At 38.6% G+C, this 22,335-nt stretch overlaps 1 protein-coding gene and 1 pseudogene across 1 annotated transcript; both read left to right on the top strand.

Moving 5' to 3' along the window:
* The first annotated feature begins 15,652 nt into the window (after window positions 1-15,652).
* LOC137806474 (uncharacterized) lies at window positions 15,653-15,988 on the top strand. Its single transcript, XM_068606616.1, has one exon. It carries the CDS (start codon window positions 15,653-15,655, stop codon window positions 15,986-15,988), a length of 336 nt encoding a protein of 111 aa, XP_068462717.1.
* A 152-nt stretch (window positions 15,989-16,140) lies between these two features.
* Window positions 16,141-22,335, top strand: part of LOC137806463 (disease resistance protein Roq1-like) — a 30,996-nt pseudogene continuing 24,801 nt past the window's right edge.

Below are 22,335 nucleotides of genomic sequence, written 5' to 3'. Positions count from 1 at the left end.
AGTGTCATTGCTTTATGGATGAAGTTAGATTATCTCAAAACGAATAAATAAATAGAGGTATTTCTGAATACCTCAACCCTTATACAAAGCCACCAAAACCAATCAACAAACTCTTAACACAAACCAAACACATATCGTCTAACATTTCCTAACGAATCTTATACAAATCAACGACTCAAGACACCAAACAGAATACGAGAAACTTACCCCACAGGCTTTGAAATTTACCCATGACCAAACCTTCATTTGTGCCATAGAAAAGATTTCAATATGATCTATCCTACCACTATTAAAGATGTTCTTATTCTTGTGTTTGCACAACTCATCTACCACCGCTACCCACACACAACCCCAAATTTAATTAACGATTTTATTCATCTCACTTACCTTAGAATTAAGAAAGTGTAGTTTTGGCTCACAATGCTCCGTCAAAGCCACCTCCAACCACTCATAAAACTTAGACCACACTAGCCAAGCGGCTTTTCAAGTACAAAAGAGGTGAGATGTAGTTTTCTCTTCCTCTCCACACAGGCAACAAAAACTGCTAACCATACCAATACCTCTTCTCGCCAAATTCGCTTTTGTTGCTATCTTATTCTTCAGGACCCTCCAGACAGTGAAAAGGGCTGAAGGTTGAGCCTTTAACTTCCACAATCTTGCATACAAGTCCCCCACATTCTCCTAAACTTCTTCCTTGAGAATTGAGTATGCAGATTTGACAGTGAACTCTTTAGTCTCTCTAGCTTTCGAAACCCAGGTATCATTGTTCTCGGCGTCGACTCTCATTTCTTCCAACTGACACAACAACTCTTATTCCTAAGCACTTTCCCATTCAAACAAATTTCTTCTCCAATCTATCTTCCAAACCCATCCCATATGTTCTTTCATCTCTCGTGCTTGCCAAAGGAAAGAATCCATATCAGCACAGGTTGAAAACAACCTTGGGAATTTAACCTTGAGACTCGTATTACCCATCCATTTGTCCTCCCATAACCTAATCGCCCTATCATTCCCAATCTCCCATGTACAGTTATCCTCAAAGTTGCCTCTCCACCCCTCAAATGCCCACACTTCCTTCAAATCCCTCCAGCAAAGAGAATTTGAGCTATAATGCATTTGATTCCTGAGATCCCTCAATCCACCATATTTTGATTCCAGCACCTCTTTCCACAAACCTTTCTTCTCGTAGCCCAAACGCCATATCCACTTTCCTAACAAAGCAAAGTTAAACTGCTTGATCTCTAGCATTCCCAATCCTCTCTCTTCCTTTGGCTTACAAACATCTTTCCACGAAGCCCACGCTATTTTCCTTCCATCCGAGCCCTAATCCCACAAGAAATTTCTCTGTAGCTTCACCACTTCCTTTGCCACCATAGCTGGAATTTTGTACAAAAACAAATAGAACCGAGGTAATAAAGATAGAACCAATTTCGATTCTGTGTTATCAAAAGATTTCATGTGATTCTTTCTAGGATGGAATGGGATGCATTATACAATAATAATATCAAATTTTTTTAATATCTTTCACGTCATAGTGTGTTTAATTAAAACAAGTAAAGATTTATAAAAGTATATAAGCATATAAAAAGTCATATGATTATAAAATTAACATAAAGTATCAAGAATAAAGCATTTAATGTAAAAATAAATGAATCAACATTGACTTTTTAACTTATATTCACTACAAAAAATATGTTTATTAGCATGGGTCAAAAATGGACATTAGCTATAATAAATGGATGCAAAAGTGTAGTTATCATTAAAATTTGGAAGCTAATATGCTCGACATAAAAATAGTGGCGGGTGTGTGGGACACAAGTGGTGTGTTTTTTTGCGTAGGCCTAGCCTACATGCTCCTCACACAAAATTATATTTTATATTGTTTATTTAAAGAAGCGTGGGTTTAGCCTACATGTTGCCCACACAAAATTATATTTTATATTGTTTATTCAAAGAAGCGTGAGCTTAGTCAACGGATTGCCACACAATTTTTAAACAAGCGTGAGCTTAACCTTCATAATTTTATTACATATTTAAATTTAATTTAATTTAAATATTTATATATATATATATATTATGTTTGTTTGAGCTTAACCTACAAAATTTTAAATTTTTATTATTATTTATTATTTATAGTTCCAGTTGTGACCGTTTGACCCATGCAATTTTTTTTTCTTTTTTTTTAGTTTATGTCCATATAACCCACGCTTTATTTTATTTTTTTTAATAATGAAGTCTTAGTGGACACTATTTAGGGTTCCTAGCATCACCTTCACTTTCTTTTGCAACTAATTTTACTTTTTGGTGTAATAATTAAAATCAGATCAAATACATCCCTATTTTTATTTAAATTATTATTTTTAAGTTTAATTTGACCTAAACTATAGATCAGATTAACGATCACCTTGCTACTTAATTTAGCGAGTGAAATCTGTGTTCCTTTCTATATTGAATTATGTCATCCTTAAATTATTAAGTAGTTATTGATTAAATTAAGTGTTCTTAAAAGATAAGATAACATTTTTTTTGCTATAATACGTTTCATCAATACTTAAAGATTTGGTTTTAAATTATTCTAATTATAAATAAAGTTTGACTAAAAATTATTTTCAATAACTAATTATGGTCCAAATAGGCATATATTTTTAGAGATTAAAAATGGCGAAAATAATTTTACTAAACTGGTTCTTTAAATTTAAGTTTTTTTTTCTTTTAAATGTAAAAGTAATAGTTGTAGTCTTAGCAGTTCGAGATATTTTGAATTGTTCGGGTGAAATAAGAGTTGAAATATCCTTAAATATTTTTTTATTTATTTTTTTTACTAATAAAAAACTCTCTTTAAGTCTGTGTTTGGATTGGGGGTGACACTGTAGCTGCAGACGGATGTGGGGTGCCACCCCTGTTTGGATCCGCTGATGGTGGAGGGTGTGGGTAAGGGTGAGGAGAAAGTTGGGCCAAATGAGAGAGCTTTTAGAAGTGAAGATAAAGGAGAGGGTGAGGAAGTGAGTGCCAGGTAGGATGAGTGCAAAGTCATTTGTGCCCTCACTAGATTTTTGGATGTATCTGAACGTGAAGCATGCATGCGCACAATGTTATATGAGAACCTTTTCAGCAAGCACATGAGATTCCTGACCATTGTTCAGGAATCTCTTTGACCAACTTCAAAGATCAATGAATGCATAACTAAGTTGGTGAGAGAGTGGATGAATGTAATAAAGAGGTGCAACATTATATATCTGGTTCCCAACCTCACAAACTTCACAAAGCAGAGGCAATTCAGTTCTTCACAAAGCACATACCTAGAGAGCTTGGAGAGGGTCGTGAGTAAGCATAGTGGTAGGAGAGTGCGTTTGGTTCTTCGTTTGTGACCTCAGGTGAGCTTTGTGTGAATTTAGTTTCATTCTTAACCGATTATCACTGAAAATGAACGTATGTCATAATCGATTATGTGAAAAAATAGTTGAGAATCGATTATGCTCATGACATAATCGATTGTTGTGGTTTTTGAACTGGAAGCATAATCGATTATGTGCCATAAACCTTTGGATAATCGATTATGTGCTATTTTACACTAAGGTGATAATCAATTATGTTTCTTAATTTTCTAGATTTTTGATTTTCTGTGTTTTGAACTAATTTTTCAATGATTTTTTTTCAGCACAGTTTGATAAATCTTAGACTTGCATTGTGTTGTGGTTTTGTTATGCTCTCTTGAGGTATGTGTGTGTGTTTTTTTTTTTAAATTGTGTGTGAATGTTTATTTTTATTTTGAATTTAATTTGTTTAAATTATTTTAAAGTACTTGTTAATTAGTTTTTAATTTTAGATGTGAATGTTTAGGAAAATTGATTATCTAAAATTGTATATTGTTAATGTAAAAATTTCATGAAATTTAAATATGTTATTTTGCGACATGAATTGAATTGAATTTATAGATTGAAATTAGAGATTTAAATCTGTTATTTTAAAATATTGTTGTTGAAAAGATTATAAAAATTGTTGTAGTAATTTAAAAACAGAAAAATCAAATATACAGAAGATCTTTCTAACATTTAACAATGTTAATAAATAATTTATGAATGTGTACATAGTAATTTTTTTTTTTAACTTTGAAGCTGTTAATAAATAAATTTTTTATTTAAATTTAAAAAATAGATTATTGTTTAGAAATTATTATTTTTACAGAATGTAAATATACTTTTTTTAATGTTATTTTTTAAAACAAATATTGTATTAATTAAAAAAACAGAAAAAGATTACATAATAAATTAGAATTTTTAATAATAAGTGTACATAGTTACTATTTTTTGAACATTTAATTCTTTATAAAGAAATATATTTATTTATTTGAAATGATTATTTTTCCATAATGGAAATAGAAATTTTGAATGCTATATTTTTTATTTTTGGACATTTTACATACACATACCATAATGTATATGAAATACATATAATTTATTTGTCATAGTTTACATAAATTGTTAATGTTATTATAAAAAAATTAAAACAAATATTGTAGTAATTAAAAAGAACAGAAAAAGATTACATAATAAATTCGATTTTTTAATAATATGTGTAGATAATTAATATTTTTTTAACATTTAATGCTTTATAAAAAAATTATTTATTTGAAATTATTATTTTTATAGAACGGAAATACAAATTTCGAATGTTATATTTATAATTTTTTTTCATTTTACATAGACATATCATAATGTTATGAAAATATATATAATTTATTTCTCATAATTTACATAAATTGTTAATATTATTATTTAAAAATTAAATCAAATATTGTAGTAATTTAAAAAAAAAGAAAAAGGTTTACATAATAAATTAGAATTTTTACTAATATGTAGATAGTTAATACTTTTTGAACATGAAATTGTTTATAAAAAATAGATTTATTTATTTGAAATTATTATTTTTACATAATCGAAATAGAAATTTGGAATGTTATTTTTTATACTTTTTAAAATTTAATTATTTATAAATAATACATTTATTTATTTATAGTCAATATTTTGACACAATGCATGAATGTAAATTTGACATGTTATAAATAATAAACGTTAACAGAAGTTTTTATAGAAATTAATAATGTTATAGAAAGTTTTATTGTTACATAATGGAAATGTAATTAAAAAAATTAATAATGTTATACAACTTTTTATTGTTACATAATGTAAATGTAATTTAAAATATTAAAAATATTATTGTACTAAAATCCTAAACCAAAAAATTTAAGAGAAGATATATTTATTTCTTGATTGATTAAATTATAATTTTGTTAGTTTATATTTATTTTGTGGATTTTGTGGATAACATTATGAATTCGGGTAGCCATTACGATGAGGTAGAGATTGATGACATTGAGCTATTCTCTTTTGTGGTTTTTGGGTGGTTTGTGGAAGCTTAGTGGTTTGTTGATGGATCAAGGCCCTCCTAGGAGGTGTGGCTGCCTTGGAGGTGCAGGAAGAGTGGGGAATTGGGGAGGTTCGGCCAACCCCTTTGAAGGTGATGAAGTGAAGATTAAAACCTAGATGCTAGGCAAAGAGTAGTGTATGGCACAAATTTGGCAGCATAACAATACTCTATTCAATCTTGAAATACATGAGGTTGGCTCCTCCTTTTATAGGCTAAGGAGGACCTGATATGATGACCTAAATGATGAGCAAATGCAAGCCAAATGAAATGCAAAAGAGTAGCACATAGAGGCACATGGAGCACATGGCACATGGGTGCACATGGCCTCCTAACTTGCACATGGACGTCCTAGATTAGTGGAGAGCTTCTAGATAATCTAGGTTAACTCCTCCTTAATCCTAATTTGCAGAATTTAAACAAAGGTTCACAAGGCTATGCTATTTACACCACAATTAAGACTAAGCTACACTTTGTTGGGCCTTCTTGGACGTCACCCTTCTTGGATGTCAACTCTCTTAGACGCTCCTTGTGTGGCCTAGACGCTTCTTGTGTCTCTTAGACGCTTCTTGTGTGGCCTAGACGCTCCTTGTGGGTGCCCTCTATATAAGGTTTGATGGGTTGATACCAAAAGATGGGTTGTTCTTCTTGGAGATTTGAAAAGGGTGGCGGAAGCAATGGATGTGATGGATCAAGGAGGGCTCATATAGAGCTATGGGTTCCTTGTAGGTGCATGAAAGGTATGGAGAGTGATTGGTTGGGCCATATCACTTTGAGAAAGGTGGAGGTGAAGATCAAAGTGTCTAACCTAGAGAGACTAGACAAGGGAGTAAAAGCTTGCAATATTTGGCAGCAATTTACTCATAAAATTGATCTTATTAAAACATGAGCCAAGCACCCCATTATATAGGTTCAGGTGCCTTGGAGAACAAGGAGCAAGGGTAGGAAGGGGAATACACAAAAGAGCGGCTGCTAGGGTTTTGACTAAAGTCAATGTCGCACCCTAGGAGAAAAGTTCTAGAAGCTAGGTTAACTTCTTACCCTAAAAGGCTTTACTCAAGCTACAATGATAAGCACACCCCCCCCATTATGCTAAATGAACCCTATTCTACTGAAATTACAAATAAAAAAACTAGATCTCATGGCTTGGGCTTTACTTCTTGTGGTCCTCTTTGAACATATAAAAAAACATTTCTTTGCCATTAGTAGCAGAATCCCAATCTTCTTGAATCCTCTTTGCCATGGACCTAGTTGTTGATCTTGAACTAGGGCCCAAGCTTGGGCCTCTTCCATCATCCCCTCCCTCTAGAAGAGGATTTGTCCTAAAATCACATGCTTCTGCCTCTTCATCTTCACTACCTCCAAAAGGTGTTAGATCCATAACATTGAAGGTAGTATGTACTCCATATTCTTTAGGCAGGTCAATTTGATATGCATTATTATTGATTCTTTTGAGAACTTGGAAGGGGCCATCATCCTGGGGACTAAGTTTAGACTTCCTCTGATTAGGGAATCTATCTTTTCTAAGGTGAAGCCAAATCCAATCTCCCTCCTCAAAAATCACCTCTCTCTTCCCCTTATTGCTATGTTTCCTGTATTTCTCTGTTTGTTGTTGTATTTTGTATTTAATCCTCTCATGCATTTTCTTTACAAATTCAGCCTTTGTTACTCCTTCCTTATGCTCAAAATCTTGTGGATTAGGTAGAGGTAACAAATCCAAAGGAGTAAGAGGATTGAACCCATACACAGCCTCAAATGGAGAAATGTTAGTAGTTTTATGAACTACTCTATTATATGCAAACTCAATATGAGGAAGGTACTCATCCCAAGATTTGTGGTTTCCTTTCATGATTGACCTAAGCATAGTGGAAAGAGATCTATTTACAAATTCAGTTTGTCCATTTCTTTGAGGATGACAAGAAGTTGAGAAATTCAACTTAGTTCCAAGCCTTTCCCAAAGAGTTCTCTAGAAATGGCTTACAAATTTAGGATCTCTATCTGAAACTATGGTCTTAGGTAAACCATGTAGTCTTACCACTTCTCTAAAGAAGAGCTTAGAGATGTTGGTAGCATCATCCACTTTATGGCAGGGTATGAAATGAGCCATCTTGCTAAACCTATCCACTACCACAAAGATGGAATCAAAACCTCTATGTGTCCTAGGAAGTCCTAATATGAAATCCATGCTTATATCTTCCCAAGGAGCACTTGCAAAAGGTAAAGGAGTGTAGAGTCCGTGAGGCATTGTCTTAGATTTAGCTTTTAAACATGAAATGCATCTATGACAATGTCTTTGGACATCTTTCCTCATGTGTGGCCAAAAGAATTTTCTTTTTAAAAGCTCAAAAGTTTTATCAACTCCAAAATGGCCCATGAGTCCTCCTTCATGTGCTTCTTTTACAAGGAGTTTTCTATGTGTTCCTTGGGGTATGCAAAGTTTTCCTTCTTTAAATAAGTACCCTTCAGAAACATAAAAACCTCCTTGTGCTCTATGTTGACACTCAGCAAAAGTGGGTGCAAAATCATGATCTTCTTTATAAAGTTCAGGTATGTTTTCAAATCCAAGAATTGGGCTCCAAGTTTAGAAAAGAGGGCATGTCTCCTTGATAGAGCATCTGCCACAATATTTGTATTGCCCTTCTTGTATTGGATAACATATGGAAATTGCTCAAGAAATTCCATCCACTTTGCATGTCTTTTGTTCAACTTGTGTTGACCCTTCAAATATTTCAAAGACTCGTGATCACTATGTATGACAAATTCTTTTGAGACTAGATAGGTGTTCCCAAGTCTGTAGGGCCCTCACAAGTGCATAAAGCTCTTTGTCATAGGTGGGATAGTTGAGGGCGACACCATGAAGTTTTTCACTAAAATATGCAATTGGGTGCCCACCTGGCAACAACACAACACCTATTCCTACTCCTGATGCATCACACTCTAGCTCAAAAGTTTTTGAAAAGTTTGGTAAAGCTAGAATGGGTGCATTAGTGAGTTGAGCTTTCAACCTTTGAAAGGCTTGCTCATGCTTCTCCGTCCAACAAAATGGAGTGTCTTTCTTCACTAACTCATTGAGTGGTGAAGCTAGACTTGAGAAGTTAGGAACAAATCTCCTATAGAAACTTGCTAGACCATGAAAGCCCCTAACATCTCCTACATTTTGTGGGGTTGGCCACTCTTGGATGACTTTGATTTTCTCGGGGTCAACATGTACCCCATTTTCGTTTACTATAAAACCTAAAAACACTACACTATCTACACAAAAAGTGCACTTATCTATATTAGCAAACAAACTATTTTTCATAAGCATTAAAAGAACCTCCCTAAGGTGACTTAGGTGGGACTCTAGGCTTTGACTATATACTAATATATCATCAAAATAAACTACTACGTATTTACCTATGCAATCCATAAGGACATGATTCATAAGCCTCATGAAAGTGGTAGGTGCATTAGTGAGTCCAAAAGGCATCACTAACCACTCATATAATCCAAATTTGGTCTTAAAAGCAGTTTTCCACTCATCACCCTCTTTGATACTTATTTGGTGATATCCGCTTTTGAGATCAATTTTAGAAAATATAGTGGACCCATGCAATTCATCAAGCATATCATCAAGTCTAGGAATTGGATGCCAGTATTTGATGGTGATATTATTGATGGCCCTACAATCACAACACATTCTCCACTTGCCATCTTTCTTTGGCACCAACAAAACAGGTACAGCACAAGGACTTAGACTCTTTTGAACCCAACCTTTCTCCAACAATTCCTGAACTTGTGACTCTATCTCCTTAGTCTCCTCAGGATTAGTTCTATAAGCTGGTCTATTTGGTAGACTAGCTCCTGGAACTAAATCTATTTGGTGTTCTATACCTCTAACAGGTGGAAGTCCAATGGGACCTTCCTTAGGGAATATATCACCAAATTCTTTTAAAAGTTTTTGGACTTGAGAAGGTAGCTCACAAACTTTAGAAAGTGTGGCAGTGCATATAAGTGTTCCTTTACAAAGAAGGAGGCCTGAAGGTTGTTCAGATAAAAGTATCTTTTCAATCTTATTTTCAAATTTTTCTTCTTTCTGAATGACCTTGTGGGAAGGAACACTATTCTCCCATGCCTCAGCTTTCTCTCTAAGGTCTTTTTCTATTTTATTTTTTTTTCTCTCATTTTCTCTTTTTGGTTTCATTTGTACTTGGTCCTTTACCACTTGTGAGGGTGTTAAAGGATAAAGTAAAAATTTCTTTTCCTTATGAGTAAAAGTAATCTCGTTGGTAAGACCATTATGCATAGCTTTCTTATCAAATTGCCATGGTCTTCCCAATAAGATATGATAGGCTTCCATGGGTACTACATCAAATAAAATCTCATCTTTATAGTTCCCCACAGAAAGACTAACTTTTACTTGCTTGTCTACAGTTAGTTCCCCATCTTCATTGATCCATTGAAGTTTGTAAGGTTTTGGATGAGGTACTAATTGTAGATTAAGTTTTTCAACCATCCTAGTGCTACAACAATTGCAACAAGAACCACTATCCACAATGAGAGAACAAATGTTTTCTAAAACTTTACATCTTGTATGAAAGATGTTCTCTCTTTGTGTTTCATGGTTCACACTAGGGTGATTGTTGAGGGTTCTTCTGATCATCATTAATTCTCCTTCACAAGGATATGCCCCCTCACTATCTTCTTTCTCTTCTTCCCCACTAGACTCGTCATCCTGGCTGCTATACTCACCCCTCTCTCTTAAGATCATGGTTCTCCTATTTGGGCATTGGGATGCTATATGACCTCTACCAAGACACTTAAAGCACTGGATATCTCTACTGCGGGGTTGTGAGGTAGACACATCTTTTCCTACACATTTGGGAGTTTCTTTGGGTTTATCTTTTGAAATATTATCCTCCCTTTCTCTTCTATACTCTTTCTTGGGATAAGAGTTAGAGTAATAACTCTCCTTGCGACTTGATCTTTTTCTCAAATTTTGTTGCTCAACTTTTATACAAAGTGGGATCAAGTCATTCAAGTCCTTATAGGGCAAGAGTTCCACTTTATCCCTTATCTCAAGATTGAGACCACTGAGGAACCTAGCTATGGTGGTGGTTTCTTCCTCCCTAATAGAGGCTCTCATCATGTAAAGCTCCATCTTTTGCCTATACTCCTCTACACTCATGTTCTTTTGTTGGAGTCTTTGGAGCTTATCCATTAACTCTCTATTATAGTATGAAGGAATATGGCGGCGTCTCAAGGCTCCCCTAAGGTCATTTCAATATTCTATGGGAGGGTCCTTGTGGAGGCGTCTATCTCTCTCTAGTGCTGTCCACCAATACATAGCATTCCCTTGGAAGCTTAAGGTGGCTAGGGGTACTTTCCTCTCTTCACTAACATGGTGGCAAGCAAAAAGTTGTTCTACCTTCATCTCCCAATCTAGATAGGTTTCAACATTTTCTTTCCATAAAAATGAGGCAAGTCTACCCTAGTCTCCTTTGGGTGTTCCCTTCTAGTTCTTCTAGGTGGAGGTTGATAATAATCATTAATTCTCAGACTCCTCTCAGCATGTGACTCACTCGACCTAGAACTAGATGCATGTGATTTTTTTAAGTTTCTAATATATTCATCCTTTTCTTTCACAATTTTCAACTCCTCTTCTAACATAGCAAGATGAAGATCCCTTTCTTTTTTATCTTCTTTGATTTGGGCCTCATGTTGCAATTGTCTATGTGATAGTGATTGAAAGTCTTTGGCTAATTGTTTTAAAAGAGATTTTATAGACTTTCTATCACTTTCACTTGGACAAGAAGAATGAGAAGACATGTTGAAAGTTATGTGTTAGAAGCAATTGGAGAAAACTTAATTGTATGAAGTTGCCATTTTTGTTTTTCTTTTGTTTTTGGCAACTTTTCACAATATTTCCCTTTTGATGGTTGTATGTGTCCTCTAGTCCTCTTATGTTTTATAAAATTTCCAATAGTAGTTACTTTTCCCTTAGGCATAATTCCTTTAGGAGGTGGTAACAACTTTAAAAGGGAAAGAGGACTATGTTCACATACAACATCAAATGTAGAAATATGAGTAATCTTGTGGACTACTCCATTGCATGCATGCTCAAAAAGAAAAGGATACTCATCCCAAGAATTGTGGTTGTCTCTCATGATTTCTTGAAGCATATTAGAAAGAGCTATGTTTTCAATTTTATTTTGACCATTCTTTTGAGGATGATAAGAACTTGAAGAGAACAATTTAGTTTGAAGTTTTTCCAAGAGAATCCTCAAATGATGGTTTTCAAATTTTGGAGCTCTATCCAACACTATGTTTGAAGATAAATCATGAAGACTTGTCACTTCTCTAAGGAAGAGTTTATCCATATCCATGAAAATGGAATCAAAACCTTTTGTTGTCCTAGGAAGCTCTAATATGAAATTTAGGCTTGTGTCTTCCCAAGGATTATTTGCAAAAGGTGAAGGAGTATAGAGTTCATGAGACATTGCCTTAGAGGTAGTTTTAAAACAAGAAATGTATCTAGGGTAATGTCTTTGAACTTCCTTTCTCATGGGTGACAAAAGTTTTCCTTTTAAAAGCTCTAGAGTTTTATCAACTCTAATTTGGCCCATGAGTTCTCCTTCATGTAGAATTTTTCTCTTGTGTGTAAAGGTAGTCTTGTTGTTACAACTATTGTTTATGAGAATTTGTACATTTTGCAATGGTTGTCTCAATAAGACATGACAAGTTTCTTTAGGCACTAGCTCACATAAAAATTTGTCTTTGTAGATGCCTATAGATAACTTGACCTTCACTTGGTGATATCTTAGCACATATGAGAAATAGTCTACTTCATCTTTATCTATGCAAGCCTCTTTCAAGGATTCTTCTTTTGTGACTATGCTTGCAAGTGTTCCTTCACAAAAGGTAAGGCTAGGTTGTTCAACAAGAAGCATGTTTTCAAAGGTATTTTCAAATTTTCTTTCTTGTTGAAGGACCTTGTGGGAAGGAACACTCTTTTCCCACGCCTTTTGTTTTTCAAGGGTTTTCTCTTGATTTTCTATTTTTAATATGATTTTAAGGGGTGTTATAAGATATTCCTCATTCTTTCTAGATTCACACCACCCCTCACTTGGTTTTTCTTTTTCTTTAGCTTCCCTATCGTCTTCCTCTCTTTTCTTTTGTATCTTTCTTTCCTTCTTTACTTTATGGGAAGCAAACAATTTTTCCACCCTCATTTTCCAATCTAAGCAAGCTTCTACATTTTCTTTTCCATGGAAATGGGATAGGTCTACCCTAACCTCTCTTGAGCTTTCTTGTTCTCTTCTATCTCTTCTATGTCTTCTAGGGGGTGCTTGATAATAATCTTTTATTGTAAGGCTTCCCTCCCCAAAAGAATCATGATCTTTAGAGATAAATGCATGAGAAGGTAATTTTTTTGAAATGTGAGACTTCTCATCCTTTGCTTTAGTCAATTCATTAGTTTTGGTCTCATTCTCCAATTTTTTAGATGAAATTGATTGAATATCCTTGGAAAGTTGTTTTAAAAGAGATTTCAAGGATTTCACATCACTTTTAAGAGATTTAGATGAGTGAGAAGACATAACTAAAACTTTGTGTTTAGAAATGTTTTACTTTAAGAAAGATGAGGGAAGTTAATGAAGGTAGTTTTCCAGGTAAGAGAGGTGAATCACAATGGACTACTTAAATACCAAGTCTTTGCCTTAGCCAAAAACTATCCCTCAAGATCTTCACACAAACCTTTCTTTAGGTAAATCACTTAAAACACAATGAGGATGTAGAAATCAAACTTTTATGCAACAAAAACAATGCAAGTTATCTAGAAAATTATGAAAGCTTTAAACAAGACCAAACAAAAGCAATTAAGCGAAGGTAGACAACAACAAAAGGCGTAATTAAAGCAATTAACAAATGCTAAGCTTGAAAGTTTAAGCTAGTCTGCCCTAGGTGAGGCTTCTTGGACACTTGGAGCCCTTGAAGACACATTCACCGTCTAATTGCGTGATTAATAAGTAATTAACAAGAGTTAAATTGCAAAGAAATTAAATGGCACTCCCTTTGTTGTTTTTCTAATTGCACTCCCTTTGTTGTTTCTTCTTTGTTGGGCCTTCCAAGGTGTGTGGTGTATTTAGTATGTGTTTGTTGCTGCCCCTTGCCTTTGATCCTCTTGGAATTAGGTAATTAAATTCTTCAATCCAGCACCTATTAAGCAAAGCTAGACTCCTCTCAAGTCAATTCCCACTCAACAAGTACCAATTGATATTTAATCCACCACAAAACTTAGAGGTCAAAGAAATAAAGCAAGAAACAAATTAATTTGAAAAACAGTACCACACAAATGGAATTAAAAGTGACACAACTAGAAAGAGTTCAAATGAAATTAGACAAGCAAATAAAAAGGCACTCAAATAATGGATGGCACACAAAAGGAACCTAAGGAATAACACTAGATTTGATTTAAAAACCAAAACCAGCACCACTGAAACAAAATGTTGTGGTTCAGAATGTGTGACTTTCACAGATTTATGCTGAGCTGGCTCTTTACATTAGCATAATTTAGGGGCAATAGATGGGACTAATGTACGTGTTAAGGTTTAACGTGCTCATGCACCTCGTTTTTTAGGGAGAAAAGATTGGTCAACTCAAAACATATTTGCAGCATGTGACTTTGACATGAAGTTCACATATGTCATGGCCGATTGGGAAGGAACAACCTCGGATTCAAAGATATTAAAAGACGCTTTGGTACGAGACGATCCTTTATTTATTCCATAAGGTTAGTTTTAGGGGATTGGGGGTGCAGAAGAATAAATAGGTTATAGTAGTATATACTAACGCAACTTTCCACTATCTTTGTAGGAAAATACTATCTTGGTGATGCAGGTTTTATGTTAAAACCAAATATAATAACACCTTATCGCGGGGTTAGATACCATTTGAAAGAATATTCGTGAAGAGGGCCACAAAATGCTAAAGAGTTGTTTAATCTTTGACATTCATCACTTAGAAATGTAATTGAGAGAACATTTAGGGTACTAAAAAAACGATTTCCAATTATAGCCAGTGGGACTGAGCCACATTATGTTGTCGATACTATGACAAAAATTGTTTTAGGTTGTTGTATTCTACATAACTTTCTTTGCGGGGTCGACAATGATGAGTCTCTCATTGAAGAAGTAGATAATGAATTGTTACAAGAAGATGTCCAAGCAACCACCACCCATGCTCGTGAGCATGATTATAGGCTAGGGTGTCATATTCGGGACACTATACACTAGTACAAGATGATGAAAAGAATACTCTTTATTAAGTGTGGTTTTGCGCTCAAATGCCTTCGTAAAAAACGCGGTGACATTTTTAAATTAATTTGATTTACAAATGTGGCTATTTGTATAGCCGCACTTGTAAATCAAAGCATTTGATTTACAAATGTGGCTATTTAAATAGCCGCATTTGTAAATCTTTTTTACCCTAAAATTTGAATTGCACCACACCACTTTCATATTTTCTTCTCCACTTTGCCTTTCGTTTTCACTGTTCATGCGCTCGCGTACGCTTGCAGTTCATCTCTTCTTCTGCATCTTCATTAATTTGTGCCATTGTGAGTTTCTTGAATCACTTTCTTCCTCTGCATCTTCACTACGTATAAATTTTTTTCGTTTTCCTTATATTTGTTTTTTCTCCTTGCATTGTGGCCGAACCGTTCGATTGGCATTCTCATCTCCATCGCTGCTCCGCCACTGCTGCTGCCGCTGTTGCTGGCGCTCCCCTGCCAGTCTTCACCACCAACGTTGGTTCACACACAAGGTTAGTGTTCTGTTTTGAGTTTTTTGAATTTTTCTTTAATATTTTGATTTTTTTATGTATTATAATTTGTATATTATTTATAAATAATTTGTACATTGTAGGTTACATTTGAACATATTTATTATGTTTTTATTTACTGAAGCATATACAAAGTGCGGCTAAAAGAAATAGCCGCACCTGTAAATGGTATTTATAAATGCGGCTATATAGCCGCATTTGTATCTCTTCGATTTACAAGTGTGTGCTGATCAAATGCGGCTATATAGCCGCATTTATATATTCAAAATAGTCGCACTCGTTGTGTGTTTTTGCACCAATGATAGCAAACGAAATGTGGCAAGATTATGTAAACAATTAATTTCATGAAATAATATATTTCCTTCGATTTTTGAATGTTTGTCATCCTAACTTTATTTAAGTTAATTAGATGGATCGCGGGAAAAATGTTGCTTCAAATTCATCTGGTTTTTATCAAGAGTTCACGAAGTGGACGACAGAGATGGACCTAATTTTGCTCAATGCAATGATTGACGAAGTACGAAAAGGGTGTAGAATTGATGGTAGCTGGACCACTCAAGGATACACTAACATATTTATGGCTTTAAATGAGGCTGGCTTATCGGGTATTAAGAAAAATAATGTGATGAACCGTCAGAAAAGCCTCAAGGATAGGTGGAGGGAAGCCCATGATATGTTTGGGGGATTGAGTGGTTTCGCATGGAACCAGACCACCAAACGTTTTGAAGCCGAGGACGAAGTTTAAAGTGAGTTGATTAAGGTACGATGATAAGTATTTTTTATTGAACAAATACATTTGACTTCACATTTGGCATAAAATACTAATATGTGACATGTATGTAGGCCAAACCATATGCGGCGAAATGATGTGTGAATCTCATTCCCCATTATGACCTCATGGAGGAGTTGTTGTCTAATGATAGAGTCACGGAAAGTCGGGACAGGACAGCCCGTGACATCAATTCACCTCCTGACATGAGCAATTTAAGTGTCAACCTTGGGGACAATAATAAGGATTATATCCCCGACCAACCGAACTATGAGGAGGCAGATGACTACGTCCCACAATCACCTGATCCTCACTTCCAATCTAGTGACACTCCTTCTGACACGCCGTCAAACACTCCTTCTATACCATCTACTGGCTCTGCGGGCACATTCTCATCTCGAGGATCAAAGAGAAAAGGCCCTACTATGGACGGTATTGATGAACATTTTGCATAGTTGAATTCTAATATTCAACAATGCTTGTCATCAATGAAGGATGGAAATGAAAATGCCTCTCAGTTGGTGGATATCGCTCGTGCACAGGCAACGACAACTCAAGATATAGCTGCTGAAATTAGACGAAGAAACGACCTATATGCCGAGCATGTACACCACCATCGACGCCATGCCTCATACCAATACTTAGAGTCTAATATTTGGGCAATGCTCGTGGAGCTTAACATCTAGGACGAACAAGTCATGGATCAATGCTACGAGTTCTTATGTGAGCATCCAGGCAGAGTTAAGCAATTATTTGGGATGCCATACGAGCGTCGCATGACCAAATTATTTGTGTACCGATCAGGTCATCGGGTGTGATGACGTGTCTAGCAAGTGACTATGTGGGGCGTGCTCAGCAGGACACGTGGACAAGAGAAAGATGAATGGTCCAGAAGTGAGCATAGTCGCCGTTTGTGGAAGTGACGTTCTACAGTGTACATAGTCGGTTGTCTCCAGGTTTTCGTGTCATCGCCGTGTTAGATAATGGAAGATCAGGTGGTCTGACATCGCCACAAGAAGCACATCGCTGGGTTTCCCAGTAAACTTAGTTGAAGCTGTTGGAGGTTCAGGCGAGTGAGTTCAAGTGTGTAAGTTCAGTAAAGGTGATTGTTACGTCAGCATGGAGCGTGAAGGTCGAGTGAATTGGAGGAAACAGCTCGCTCATCGACGACGGGATTCCCAGAGTGGACATTCGTCGATGACGAGGTTTTCTCAGCTAGAACATGCATGACGTAGCAATGAGGAGGGTGGTATTTGCGACAAGTGATGTCACAGAGACGGTGTACTTTGTTGCATCCGATACTCGCCTTGTCGGGTGGTGTTCCAGAGCGTGTTACGTGCTAGATTACTCCTTGAACAGGAGACTTCGCTGCGCGACTGGTTACTACATAGAAAAGACGCTCAAGTTACCCCAGCCCAGATGACGACACGTGTAGGGTTGGGTACTACCAGTACCCCAACCCAAATGACGACACGTGTAGGGTTGGATGCTACATAGAAATGATGCTCAAGTTATCCTAGCTCAGATGATGACACGTGTAGAGCTGGGTACTACCTGTTATCCCAGCCCAGATGATGACACGTGCAGGGTTGGATGCGAGCCACGCGTCCAAAGCGTAACTACCTGGAGAGAGAAAAAACCTAGGTATAAAGGTAAACTTAACAGAATTTGCAGAGGTACGTTCATTACGGCTCATTGTTTTGGGTTGAGTACACTTTAGTACGGTTCTACAGAGCATAGTTTTCTCTCAGTTTTTGGGTGTTCTTGTTACTGACTTGAGCGTCGGAGCGCCACCGGCCGCAGAGGCACCATCTTGTGTTTTCAGGTTCTCAGAGAGACAATCTGTGGTGTGGACTTGAAGGGCACGTTGATGTGAATGCAACAACAAGAATACATGATTCTTTGACATTCTTAGGAGCAACTTGAGCTGGTCACAAATGGCACCTTACTTTAGAATTGGATCAATGTTCTAATTCAAGAACTCACCAAGACTTAGCACCAACCAAGACTCACATGGAAGTCCATATATTGTCAAATGGAATCAAAACACAAGAAATAAAGAACAAGAATTGCAAGCTGGACAGAATTGAAATAATAAACTACTGCACCGAACAGAAACTAGAAACAAAGCTAGAAAACAGAAAATCAAACGGTAGACATGAAAAGAAACAACAAACAAAGCTAATCTACCGAATGGAATTGAAAGAACATGAAGGAAGAACACTTATAGAAGGAGTTTGCTGGATTTTGAGAATTGGAAGAACACTTCACGCCACTTGGTTCCTTGATCCAAGATAAGTGATGGAGTGCCGCCACTTGAAGCTCACCATAGCTCACAAGATAAGGCAAAGGAAGAAGAAGACTCAAGACTCACAATTTCTCTCCAAATTTGAGTATAGTCTCTCTACTATAAAATTCCAATCTGAATTGTACAAGTTAAGCACCTTTATTTATTGCCTAGAGGTGCTGAAAAATAGGTGGGAAATTTCAAATAAAACTCATTTGAAATTCCCACCAAAAACAAGTCACATGGGAGGTGTGACCTTTTTCTACTGTGACACCTCCTAAAAACTACACCTACACCCCCCTATTAAGTCACATGGACAAAGTGACTCTCTCTAATACATTCACACCTATTTATTTAATATCCACACCTCCTACAAGAGTCATTCAAATGATGCTCTTTTATTTAATGCTTGGCCTTGCCCCTCATGGTTTAGACTTGGGCTTCTTGGGCTTGGGCTTTGAGCTTGGGCCTCATCTTTTGCAAAGACTAATAAGAAGAACTTTAAATGCTTTGGCCCTTGTCCATTTCTTTTATTGATAACATCTTTTTGATTCTCATCATACTCCCTGTACCGTCCAGGTAGTCGGAAGTGATGACGTGGCAGCAAGCGATAATGTAGGCGTGTTGAGCGGGACACCTGACTGACAGAAGGGAAGGAAGTCGGGGGCTCGTGTAGTCGTTGATCGTCAAAGATGGCGTGCCCCGATCTCCAGCATGCTTAAACCGGCGGTCACCAAGTTTGTGTTGTAGTCGCCGGATGTGAACCCAGGCGACAAAGCGATCAGAGATCGCCGAGAGGAAGACATCGCCGAAAGATCAGGAAAGCTTGTTCAAGGCTTTCGAAGCGAAGAATGAAGTTGTCAGATGGTCATTCCCTAGCTAGCCAGGGGTTGAGGCTGGGGAACAGCTTACCCGGGCATGCACAATGAAGCAAGTGAAGCAGATCATGATGGCGGCCGGCGAGACCACAGGGGAGGTGTATATGATTACGCCCGTACTCGCCACACAGAAGAGATCGCGCTCCAAGGCAGCTATAAACCGAGTTGCTCCCTGCGCAGGTAACTTAGTCGAAAATCCTGAAGAGTAAGAAGTGACGCTCAAGCAGAGGATGCTCCAGATGGTGACACGTGTACAGCTGGATGCGAGCCACGTGTTCAAATGTGTAACTGTCAGGAGAGAGAAAGTGCACAGGTATATAAGGGATTCTAACGAAGTTCTGAGGTACGCGCGTTTTAGAATACTTCTTTTACGCTTGCGAGAACTTGAGTATGCTGAGAGAGAGCATTGCACGGTTCCTGGAGTTCTTAGTTTTCTCTCAGTATTTTGGTGGTTCAGTCGCTGACTTGAGCGTCGGAGCGCGATCGGCGGCAGCGGCGCCGTTCTGTCTTTTGCAGGTTCTTGAGGTGAATCAAGGTGAAGGACGGAAGCTAGCACGGTGCAAAGCCGATCCAGAGGAAGCTACCTTTGACGAGGCAAGGCTCTTGCGTTCTGGTCAACAGGCAGGATCATCAGGCGCCCACCGTGGGGTCGTGTAAAACCTGTCCCCATCCACAGCGTGAGTTCTTGGAGTTTCTGCAGTTTCTGTGTGGTTGTGTGCTGGTGCAACCATTTTCCGCCGTTCATTCAAGCTTTTGTTCGGTGAATTCGAGTTTTCCGCCGTTCGTTCGAGTTTTGTTCGGTGAATTCGAGGTTTCTACCGTTCGTTTGGGTTTTAATCGGTAGTGTGAGGTTTTCCACCGTTCGTTCAAGCTTTAGATTGGTTTTCTTGGAGTTTCTTGCTGTTCGCGCGGTTTTCAATCGGTTGTTCGATGTGTTTTCCGTTCGATTGCGTTTCTGGTTAGGGAATTGGGGGCTTGCTGGAGAAACGGTGGTTTTGTGGTGAAGTTGCAAGTTTCTGTGAAGGTTTCGACGTACGAATCTATCGGCGTGCTGTTGCAGTTACGTTTGGGGAGGTTTTAGGGAGTTTGAGAATTTCTAACCGGTTGATTGCTGGATCGATCGTTGCTGAAGGAGATTTTGTTCGTCGAACTTTGGTTTGCTGAGTTTTCATGAGAAAGATGAGAAGCAACCGTTCAAGTCCAGTTGTGCCAGTTGCTGCTGAAGGCGCCATGAACATGGCGCAGATGATGGAGATCATGCGTGCGCTGCAGGCGAATGTGGAGGCCTCGCGCATAGAGCAGGCAAAGATGCATGAGGACCTAGTCGCCTCTCAGGCCAGGAATGAAGAGCTCAGCAAAGTGACTGAGGAGTTGCGCCAAGCTCTTCAGGAGCAGAGAGGACGCCCAGTCGCTGAAGAGGTCGCACCGTCGTCGCCACCTCGCGTTTTCCCTATGCCGTTTGCTCAGGCGATCACAGACACGCCTATCCCTGCGAGCGTGGTACCTGTGAAGGCTACTTTCACCGGCGTGGAGGACCCTGAGGCACATCTCACCATGTTCCACACGTAGATGATGCTGTCAGGAGGCTCGGATGCTGTATATTGCAAAATGTTTGTGAGCACGCTCCAGGGACCAGCGCTGGAATGGTTTGTGAGCTTGCCTACAGGTCACATAACCAATTTCCAGCAGTTTTCGAAGCTTCTCATCGAGCAATACATTGTGAACAAGGCGCCACCTAGGGTGTCTTACGACTTGTTCGACATAAGGCAATACCAGGGAGAGTCCCTCAGGGACTATCTGAATCGTTTTGGAGCACAGATGGTCCGCTCGCCTGCGAAAGACGAGGAGATACTGGTATACGCCTTCAAAAAGGGCGTGCTGTCGGGACCTTTCTGTGAGGCGCTGATCAGGGCTCACCCCGCCACGTTTGCTGAGGTTAGGCGACTTGCGGTGGCCCACATCGCCGACGAAAGTGAAGTCGCCGAGAAGAGAGGGAGCGTGGCCCCTGCTAGGCCACGTGCCCATACCAGGATCCAGTCACAGAGGGTGCTGGAGACAGCGTCGGCCAAGAGGGATCAAAGGACTCGCCATCCTTATGATCCAAGGAAAAACAAGGGAAGGGGCCCAGGGCGCCCCAGGGAGTACAATCGCCCGCCAAAGCATATGTTTGTCATGGGGTTGGCGGATCTGATCGCCATCCCCAACATAGCAGCCAGGCTCAAGGCGCCTGAGAAAGTGGGCGACAAGGTGTTAGGACCAAAACCAGACGCCTGGTGCGAGTTCCACCAGAGTTTTGGTCACACCGTTGATTCGTGTTTGGCACTGGGATACCAGCTCGACGACCTGGTCAAGAGCGGTTTCTTGAATGATTACCTGCTGGACAGGGGGACGGGGGGCGTGTCGAGCTCCCAGCCGGCGGGTGGTGAGGCTCAGCAGCATGAGATGCCCACTCATGGAGAGATCCACACCATCGCTGGAGGTTTCTCGGGCGGTGGATGCACCGCGTCACAGAGGAAGAAATATGCAAGGTCTGTGATGACGGTGGACATGTTCGAGGACCACTCGCCAGATGTGGACATTAAGGTCTCAGGGACGTTGTGCCTCATGACAACGATCCATAGTTATCTCGGCAGATGTGATGTTCTGGCCGACTTTCACACAGCTGCAATTACCCCTTGACCAGTTAAGGCCCTATGGAGGGTGCTTGTATGGGTTTGCTAGCGATCAGGTGGAGGTCAGGGGGTACATCGAGTTAAGAACTACATTCACGGATGAGGCGGGCTCGAGGACGGAGAAAATCAAGTACCTCGTCGTGAATGCTCCCTCAGCATATAACATTCTTTTGGGGAAGACCAACACTCAACAGAATAGGAGCTGTGCCCTCGACCAGGCACATGAAGGTGAAGTTGCCGTCTATGGAGGGGGTGGTGATCACCATCAAATCTGACCAGAAGGAAGCAAAGAAGTGCTATGAGAATAGCCTGAAGAACAAGAGGTCAGTAAGTTACATCACGACCACCCCGCCTCCCGGTGTGAAGCCCAGGTCGACGGCGATGGAGGCGACCGCTGGCAGCGATGTCGTCATGGTAGATGCTGAAGCAAGGGGGGAGAACGCCGATCGGGAAGAAGAGGCGAGGAACCGCCCAGAGGAAGCGAGG

This window comes from Phaseolus vulgaris, chromosome 11 (genome assembly GCF_051622355.1).
Source record: "Phaseolus vulgaris cultivar YP4 chromosome 11, ASM5162235v1, whole genome shotgun sequence".
NCBI lineage: Eukaryota > Viridiplantae > Streptophyta > Magnoliopsida > Fabales > Fabaceae > Phaseolus > Phaseolus vulgaris.
Note: the sequence above shows the minus strand (reverse complement) of the source record. Positions and strands in the feature narration are given on the sequence as shown.